The following is a 9,773-nucleotide window of genomic DNA, read 5'->3' as shown; positions in this document are numbered from 1 at the left end:
TCCAGCCAACCATTAGTCCAGAATTGCAGTACAAAATTGAATATGACTCCAGTTATAAACTCAGAGTGCACAATTTCCTTCGATTGGATACATATTTTTTGAGCACCTCTGCTAGATGCTAGTAGTAGAGCAGGTAAGAAAAAGAAGTCAAAGAATTTCTCAAAAAAGTCCAAGATATGAGGGTGGCAATTGCAGAGGCAGTTTTGTTTTATTTGTTGTTGGTTTTTTCACAATGTGAAACTTAAGGACTAAGATCTGTTCTCCCATAAAGCTTTGGGAGACCATCTCTACATGATTTTGTGAACAAATCTGCCAACAGCATAAATAGGTTCTTCATTACTTGGGAAGAAACTGGCAGGCTGAATAGCACTTTCCTTTCCAGCCAGAAGTTTTTAGAAATGTGAGCAGCAAAAGCCATAAGGCCCATGGTGCTGGTCATCTCTGGGAAAGAGGAAAGGGCCTCTGGGTACCAATGAAGGGAGTGGCTTCCACCTGCTACTGCCCACAGTGCTGAAAAATGACATGGAGGAAAGGAACAAAGTTGGGAGCTGAGGCAGGACCACGAAGCTTGAGAAAGAAGCGCTCTTATGTGGCAAAAACTGGCTGACAGTTTGTGTGTGTGTGTGTGTGTGTGTGTGTGTGTGTGTGTGTGTGTGTGTGTGTGTGTAATGTCTACAGGACAGAAGAATAGAAAGGAATGCTTTCCATCTATCTCCACCTCGGGGACTGGATGTTCAGCATTACATTAATCTCGATGCTCTTAAACTGGGATTAAAAGCACAGGTAGATTCCACTGCTGACAAGCTGCAAGGTCTTGATGGAGTTACCTAACATCTCTGTGGCATGGTTTATTTTAACCCCTCTCTGGCAGCATTGCTGTGGAGAGTGAGTGACTGGCCCTATATAAGTGTTAGCTAAACAGAAGCTAACCACGCTAACCATACGTGGTTAAAGAATGGTTAATGGTCAGCTTACTAAAGAAAGGGGTGCAAAGAGAAAACATAAAGCAAGCTTACTTCTTTGGCTGTAATAAGAGAGGAAAGACTGAATCGGGTGGGGAAAATGCCCCATAAAGTGGGAATTCTGAAGGTCAGAACCCCTGGGCTTTGTTCCCAGTTCTGTCATGACTCACCTAGGGCCTTGAGCCGGTCTCTTCACCTCCCAGGGCCTCCGTATCCTCTCAAGGAGAGAGCTTGGGCTGCAATCCAGGGTCCTACCAGCTCCCCGACTTTGTCATTTGTACTCTCCATGATCCAAGGCCTGCCTCAAGCCACAGCCAGCAGGGACTCCTGGAGACAGGCCATGATCACTGTCCATGGCCTTGGATGACATCAGAGTCCCAGGCATTGAATAAAAGGCCCAGCTGCATTAAAAACAAACAAACAAACACCTTGAGACATGTCTGTTGTGCAATCGTATTATAGTCCTCTGACAGTGACAATGTACTTTCTAATGACTGACGAGATTCAGCAGGCCGTCTACTGGCTTCCCAGCTTTCCACACGCTCAACACCCAGAGCAGCTATTCCAGCATTTTAAAAATCTGTAGCAATTTCTTGAGAAAATACAACTGAATTTTGCTATGTTCATATTCACAGGTATTGTTTTCATGTCTCCACAGCTTCTGCCCCTGAGAAATCCTTCCCTTACTTTAGGCTGTCAATATTTGTTGAAGCCTGGCTCATGGTTTGAAGAACTAGCTATTTACTAAAAAACCCCAAATGTCTATTCCCGCCCCAAATCTCTCTTTCAAATGTTAGACTCCTAGATGCAACTGCCTATGCGACATCTCCACTTGAATGTGCTAGAAGACATCTCAAAGTACCCGTATCCAAAACTAAGTGCCTGATCATCCATCCCGCTGCCCCACCATTCCCATCTTCCCCTACAGCTCCCCATCTTAGCCAGTGGCAACTCTGTCCTTCCAGGGTTTATGCCCAAACCCTAGGAATCCCTCAAGAAATCCTAGTAGTTCTACCTTCGGAATATATTCAGGATAAGACCACTTTTTCCAAGTCACCTTCACCTGGATGACTGCAACAGCCTCATGATAACTTCCATGTTTCTCCCTCATCTTGGCTCAGATTACAGGCAGATCATGGCAGCCTCTCCTTAAGCCATCCCACAGCTCTGCCTTTTAGTCAGAGGAATAGCTCAAGTCCTAAAGAAGCCAACCTGGCCTTGCAACTTCTGACTCTTCTTTTTCCTCTCTCGCCTCATCTCCTGTTATTCTGCCCACTGCCTCAGCCACACTGGCCTAGTCCTTGCTGATCAAACGTGCGCGGTGTAGTCCCCGCTTAGGATATTGGCCTCAGTGGCTCCCTCTGCCTATAATACTCTTAACTGAGATGTCCTGACTCCCTGCCCTCCTCCAAATCTTTGTTCAAATTTCTCAATTCTGCAATCTGCACCCCGCCCCCGGAGTCTTGACTCCAATCCTCTCTTTTTTTTGGCCTGCTTTTTTCTGCATTTCTATAATCACTAATTTACTTAATTTCCTTAGTTTTCTTCTATTGTCCATCTTCTGCTTTTAAAAAATAAGCTCTTCAAGAGTAGACATCTTTATCTCTTTCCTTGTGAATATACTTTAAGCACTGAAAAGAGTCCATGCCTAGCACATCATAGGTGCTCAAATGAGTACTTGTCAATACCGTTATTATCTCACAATTTCTGTAAGTCAGGCATGGCTTAGCTAGGTTCTCTGCTCAGGGTCTCTCAAGGCTGAAATCAAGATGTCAATGGGGTTACAATCTCATCTGAGGCCAATTTCAAGATCGTTTCCAAAAATGGCTTCCAAGATGAATTATTGGCAGAATTCAGATCCATGCAATTGCAGGATTGAGACCTTCACCTTCAAGAGGCTACCCGCTATTCCCTGCCACATGGCCCGCTCCACGACCTGACAGTTTGCTCCTTCCCAGACACAGAAGAGCATATCTATGGCTTCAAATCTCTCCCTTAGACCTAGGTTCTGTTTTAAAGGGCTCATCTTTTTAGGTTAAACCCAAGGTTAGGCTCCTTTTTGATTAAATCAACTGATTAAAGACCTTAATTGTATCTGCAGACTCCCTTTACATTTGCCATATAAAGTAACCTACTCATGGAAATGACTTTCCCATCATATCCCATCACAAGTTCCACCCACACTCATGGGGAAGGAATTATACAGGATATGTACTCCAAGGGTGGGACTCTTAGAAGCCTTCTTAGAATTCTGCCTACTACAATATTTGAAATGATCTTGAGAGCGTAGCAAGCCTTGCCCTTTGGAAATGTCCAATCCATTGATTTAAAATTAAACCTGTATAATTACAGAAAGTGTCCACATATCAACTTATTTTATTTTCGCACATCTTCCTTCAATCGATCATATTCACCTTTTTTGTTAAGAGCAATAATGATGAGTTGTACCTACATAGCGTTTATCAGAGCAATTCAATAGAAATACCACTGAAGGTCAATGATTAATATGAAAGAAGTGGAAGATAAGCACTCAAGGACAATGCCATGGTCATCTGTTAGTGTCAGTACCCCTACTGCTCTTAGTCTTGCTGGAAATCCCTGAAGCAACTCAAAGGCAAGTGAGAAGACAAAGAAAATGCAAGGTCCTGGACAAACCCAACAGCTGGATCATGATTCCTGAAAAATCTAAGAATGCCGTAACATCAGGGAGTGTTTCTAACGTCTCAGCCTACCTATGTGCCAGGCTTACAGCAGACACTCAGTAAACACTTGAAGAAAGTGTGGCTGATCCTATTGACTTTTATGATTCTTTTCTGCTTTGTAGCATAACAGATTTTACGCATTTCCCTATGGAAGTTATTTTTATTTAAATTTTCATTAGATTTGTCAAACATCAGAAATTTATTTTTCCAAACTCATGTATGTCTAACTAAATTTGCTCGTAGCTGTACATATTGTTGATACTAGAGAATAACGTTATCTCTGGATCGAGGCACTTGCTTCTCAAAGTGTAAGCCAAGACCAGCAGCAGTGGAATCACCTAGAGCTTGCTAAACATGCAAAATCTAACTCTGCTCAAGACCCATCTGCTTAACTAGAATTTGCATTTTTTTTTTTTTTAGGAGAGATAATGCTTGGTTGACCTCACAGATTGCAAGAATCTCACAGATTACAATCCCTTATTTATTTATTTATTTTTACACCTGGTCTTCCTAGGTCATCTCCCATCCAAGTACTAACCAGGCCCGACCCTGCTTAGCTTCCAAGATCAGACAGGATCAGGCTTGTTCAGGGTGGCATGGCCATAGACAGAATGTGCATTTTTAAAAGATTCTCCAGGTCATTGTAAGCACATGTTGGAAAAAAGTCAGTCGCTGCTCCAAATAGGGCCGCATAGGTGCTTAAGTGTGTCCTGTGCATCCCAGGGTTTGGACTTGGCTTTGGAGGGTATTAGGTTTCCAAGGACTAACTCTTCGTGCTGCCAAATGCACAGAGCTGACTGTCAGCTCAGTCCTTAGAATGAGAGAGACTTGCCAAATGAACTGATACTCACTGGTTAGCGCACTCTCACCCTGGAGGTGAGCCCACACTGGAAGAAGTCATGTTACTGTCCATAGATTAAGTATGAAGTTCAGAGCAAAGTGGGTCAGTTTAAAGATTTTAATGGCTAGAGTCCCACTGTTCTCTCCCCTTCCCCACACTCCCCACAGAGAGGAATGTACCAGAAGCTTCACATTTAGGAATCAGAGCCTAGTTGGTCAGGATGGGACTGAAGATGGACAAATGGGTCCTTGCTCCTGCGGCTCCCTTTTCCTGCCTACCACGTAGCCCCTGCCACCTTAATTAGTGCATTCTTTCCTAAATATGTTGGCACTATTGAATAGCATGCAATTTCCTTTAACATGAGAATCTTTGAGCCCTACTTTTTAATTCTTTTTATGTGGCAGTTTTTCTTCAGGCTATTTGCTGACTGTGAGAAGGACCCACCCCAGCTTGACTACACAGAGATGCTGCTTTATTTTGCTTGCCATCCGGATCCTGTGGAAGGGGTCTACAGGGCCCTCAGTGTGGCCGTGGGGACTCATATCTTTCAACCAATTGGAACGCCTAATCTTACTGCAGAAGAGGTAATCGCATTCCAGAAATGAACTAACATTTGGGTCTGGAGGGGGATGCCAGAAGATCCTAAATTTCCACAACGGAGATTCTGTTCTTTTTATCTCTATATTTTCCGAGTACCTGACACAATGCTTTATATATATGAGGTCTTCAATAAAGTCTTACTCAATTGGATTAGGAACTGGGGACCCACTGTCCCCCTCAAAAATGCTTTTATAGTGAGACCAAAAATTTGCTCAAAGTTTCAAAGTTTACTCTGTAAAGGGCAGCCTTTCTTTTGCATGAAGTACTGATCCTGATAAATGAGAAAGACCTGGGCATCAACCCAATGTGCTTGTCGCACTTTATGGAAATTCTGTATAAAACAAGTTTAGGCCTAGGACACATCCCACATATATGCGATACTGATAGTTTTTCTGGCCATAGCCCAGCCACCTAAAGGCCACAAGCATTTTGTGTCAGCTGTATCCAAGTCAAAGAAGCTTACTATCTAATAAACCTCACATTTCCCTTTAGATATCTAAGGGGTTGGCATTCCCCGGCTTTTTAAGGTAGAAAAAAGCCTCAGAACAAGGTACTAACTAATGTGCTTTTCAGGTGCCTGTTAGCATGGCTCTCTAGTCTGTCCTGATCTTTTGGGGACAGAGCTGTGGCCCTCATGATGGAATGCTTTTTTCTGCTCTTCCTATGTGAACTGAGAGAAGAGAGGGTCACATCCAATCCAAACTCCACAGACATCCCAGCCACACCTCTTTTCCTTTTATACATGTTTGTCAAAATTGAGTATTCCGGGTTCTTTGGGGTTAAAAGAAAAAAAAGAAAAAGGAAGTTTCTGTGACAGCTTTCTCCTCCAGAAAGAAATAGCCTCTCTTAGAAACAACTCTAAATTTTGGTCTTGGACAGATGAACAGGAGGCTGTCCTTCCCTGCCATCAGGGCTATCGCGAGGCCAGATGGATGCCAGGCAAATGACAGCCCAGGGCTCTTCAGCCCGATGTGCTGTAGATGCCCCTCAACACTTTACACAGCGACAGAAAGCTCAGCAAGGCACATTTGTTTCCACTCAAGAATGTGTCTTCTTCGACAATAGAAGGAAGGCCAATTTGAATTTCTCCAGGTTAAATAAGGAGTTAGGTACCGTCTGCCTTCACCAGGACTGCATCTGCCACTTTCTCAGGGGTGTTACTGCAACCCCCCTATCGACTGGGCCTCCTTGACCTAACTCTGGCATGGATCGTAGCCTGCCATGAGGTCTCGTTTCCATGTCTGTCCTCCACAGGAACTTCCCTGACCTACAATGGTGTCGGGTCCCCCCTGCCTTATGTTCCCATAGGATGCTGTTCTTCTCCCTTCAGGATATCCCTCACAAGTAACTATTTCTTCAGGGTCAGCTTCCTTTCTGGGTCTAAGCACCCTGTGGGCTGGGATGGGCCCTCTGTCATATTCCGTATTTCTGAAACCACCACATCTCTGAACCTGAATTACTGGCACAGAGCTCAGTAAATATTTCATTGGGTGGATTAATCAATTGATTAATTAATTGGCTTTGTAAATCCCACCCTCTGCATGGTCCTGCTAGGCATACAGAAGAAACCAAGTTTGCTCCCCTGAAGGAGCGCCATCCAGTTTCCCCATCCATGCAGAAAAGAATGAGACAGTGATATCCCAGACCTGGGGGGAACAGAGTACCATGGGGCCTTACCAAGCAAGAGAGGTATTTGTGCCTTTTTCTTTCCCATCTCCCTATCTTTGCTCTTGCTGATTCCTCCATCTGGAGCGACTGTCATCTCATCTTGAAGGGTCTGAGGCCTCCCCCAGTATCTAAGGCCTATTTCAGCTGCCAGATCATTCGTGAAGCTTCCTCTGACACCCCAAAACAACAGTGAGCACTCTCTCAAGTGGACCCCTTTATCATCAGATCCCCTCTGACAAGGCTGAGCACCATCACATGCATACGTGCACATATTCAACACATAGTTATCCAACACCTCTATGTGCTAGAAACAACCCTTGACCTGGGGGTAGAATAGGTAAAATGCACACTATGTCAAGTGGTAATAAACGCTACAGGAAAAAAAGAATATAGGGATAAATACAAGTGTTGGGGTGGTAGTCTCAGTGTTGAGGAGGGTGGTCACAGAAGGTCCCTCTGTGAAAAGACATAGAAGCAGAGGCCTGCAGAAGGTGAGAGGGCCTTGCAGATCTCTGGGGAAAGAGCATGTCAAGTGAAGACAGCAGTACATGCAAAAGCCCTAAAGTGGGGTCACACCTGGTATATTCCCAGGAACAGAGAGAGAGTCAGCCATTGTAGTCGGAGAGGAGTGAGCCGGAGGACTGGTTGGAAAGGGAAGTGAGTGAGAGAGAGCTAAGGGGGCTTCGCAGGACTCGATTCTGCCAAGAGATGAGATGAGGAGTCATGGGAGCGTGGCCATCTGGCTGAAAATGCACGCACTCTCTCTGGCTGCTGTGTTGAAATCAGACTGTAGAGAAGCAAAGGAGGTGAGAAGGAGAGCTAGGAATTCAGGAAAGGGTGTGTTTATCTATTGAATCCTACTACTAAGTTATTTTTACTTGAGTTGGGGACAACATGTCACCCGAAAGTAAATCCCACATAGCAAGTGTTCAATGAATGTTTGTGAACATGGCAGGAAAGAAGGGAGGAAGAAAGAGAGAGGAAAGAATGGAATCCAGTCTCCAAAGTAGAGTGGAGAGGAGCAGATGTTCCAGACAGAGGCAATAGTAGGATCCAGGAGGCTGCAATGAGCCAGAAAGACCAGGGGAAAAAAAGAAGCACATGCTAGAACTGTTGCCACAGCAACAGACAGCTGCTCTGATGGGTAGCAGCTAAGCCAGCTACTGCAGGATGCTGCATCCCTTCCATCCCTGAATCACTCTTTAGTGTAAGCTAGTGCCCCCTCCCAGGAAGCAGCTCCTTGGAGTGCTTCTCTTAAAAGCTCTTTCAGAGCCCAAGGACACTGCATTGGAACTGACCCACAACCACGGCACAATAGAAGGAAACTGGGGGCAGGGGATAGAAAGCACGTGCCACGCATCACATGCATTGATCTCTTCTTGGCTTCAAGTGAGCCCTAGGAGCTTTTGACACACAGGATCCACCCACCTCCCTCATTCTTGTTCTCCCCTAGTCCTGCCACCCTGCCTCCAATTATGCCACTCTGTTTCTGTACCCTTTCCAACTGTATTCTAGTTTCCTGGGCAACCACATCCCAGGAAGCCATAATGAGCCTCCTCAGAAGTAACAACTCCAACAGATTTATATTCACTTCCCAAGATATTGAACCAGATCAATCTGTTTTTGTTTTCCACAACAACTGAAAATCTCCCTGATATTTCAGTTTTTCTTACTCACGTTGTTCTAGTCATTGTGGTGCAGACTTGTTTAAATCCACTCCCTGGGTAATTTGAAAGATGTTCAAGAGCAAAGCATTGACGAGTACGCACCAGTCCCAGTGAAAGTTTAAATAAGTTGACATTTAGGAAAATGATTCATTCTGGCCTGTGTGCTGTGGGGTTATGATGTTGGAATTCAGAAAATTGTGAACTTGACTCTCCCACATTTTGAAAGTCTTGTTAAAGCATCTTGGTAGACCGTCGGAGGCCCTGGGGTTTGAAACACATACGTTTTCATTCCATCTTACTCTCTGACACTTTGCCCACATGAGTTCCATTAGTGACCTGTTCTGCCTGAGATGTGGGACTAAACTAATTGAACGTGGAAATACATGGTCAGGCACCATTCTGGGTACACATTTGTTGGGAGTCCTTGAGGGCTGCCTCTGATAGTTAGCTGAGTGTGACATGGTGTTCACTAGTGCCATAATCTGTCCCACTGCTTAGATGATGAAGTGACTCACACGGAGTTTTGATGTCACTAATTGCTCTTTTGGAAGCACTGGTTTTTCTGCAAACTGGCATCTCTGATTTTGATCAAGCACCTACATTCAAACTCATGGTCTTTCCAAGATGTTTGTTGAAGAGAGCTCCCTTCTACTGCACACCCTGCGGTCCCACCAGGATGCCGAGCTGGCTCTTTGGTCCAAATCTCAGCCTCAGTCCCCCCGCCCACCCACTAAATCACTAATTCTATTCTGTCCCAACTCCCTCAGAGAGCAAGTTAGCAAAAATATAAAAAGCATCCTCTGACGTTAATCGGTTACGGGTTCTTCACTAAGATTTTAAATGTTTAAATTGTTACCTTTAGCTAAAATAAAAAAATTCATTTATTCAATGGTGCTTATGTCGGGCCTTTGAAAACTTAGTCTCTCTCTAATTATGAAAATGGTACAGAGACCAGGTTACTTCTCTATTTAATTTCGGTATCGCCTGCTCGTCTAACCCAACTAGGCATTCGCTCACTCACTAGTCTGTCTTTATTGTGTCCACACACAGCACCTCTGCTGCACTCTGAATAGAAATTCATTCACTCTTTAATCACTCAGCAAGCTATTTTACATCTCAACTACGTTCATTTCAGTATACTAAATGTTCTTTTGCCCTGGGAAATTACCAATGAGTGGCCAATGTGATGAAACCCAAGCTTCCTACATAGAAACAGAAGGGCCAGTTTTACATTTCTGCCATGTAGCACTTCAGTTGTTTAAAATGGAAAAGAGGCTGGATAGATAGATGATAGATAGATAGATAGATAGATAGATAGATAGATAGATAGATA

The 9,773-nt window shown here is 44.2% G+C and overlaps 1 protein-coding gene across 1 annotated transcript in view; it reads left to right on the top strand.

The window, feature by feature from the left end:
- Positions 1 to 115: 115 nt before the first annotated feature.
- IL7R (interleukin 7 receptor) overlaps positions 116 to 9,773 on the top strand; it is an 82,256-nt gene continuing 72,598 nt past the window's right edge. The window contains exons 1-2 of the mRNA XM_023523670.1: positions 116 to 133; positions 4,910 to 5,089. Coding sequence (XP_023379438.1) covers positions 116 to 133; positions 4,910 to 5,089 — 198 coding nt within the window. The remainder of the gene's footprint in view (positions 134 to 4,909; positions 5,090 to 9,773) is intronic.

This window comes from Pteropus vampyrus, unplaced genomic scaffold, assembly GCF_000151845.1.
Source record: "Pteropus vampyrus isolate Shadow unplaced genomic scaffold, Pvam_2.0 Scaffold400, whole genome shotgun sequence".
Taxonomy (NCBI): Eukaryota; Metazoa; Chordata; class Mammalia; order Chiroptera; family Pteropodidae; genus Pteropus; species Pteropus vampyrus.
Note: the sequence above shows the minus strand (reverse complement) of the source record. Positions and strands in the feature narration are given on the sequence as shown.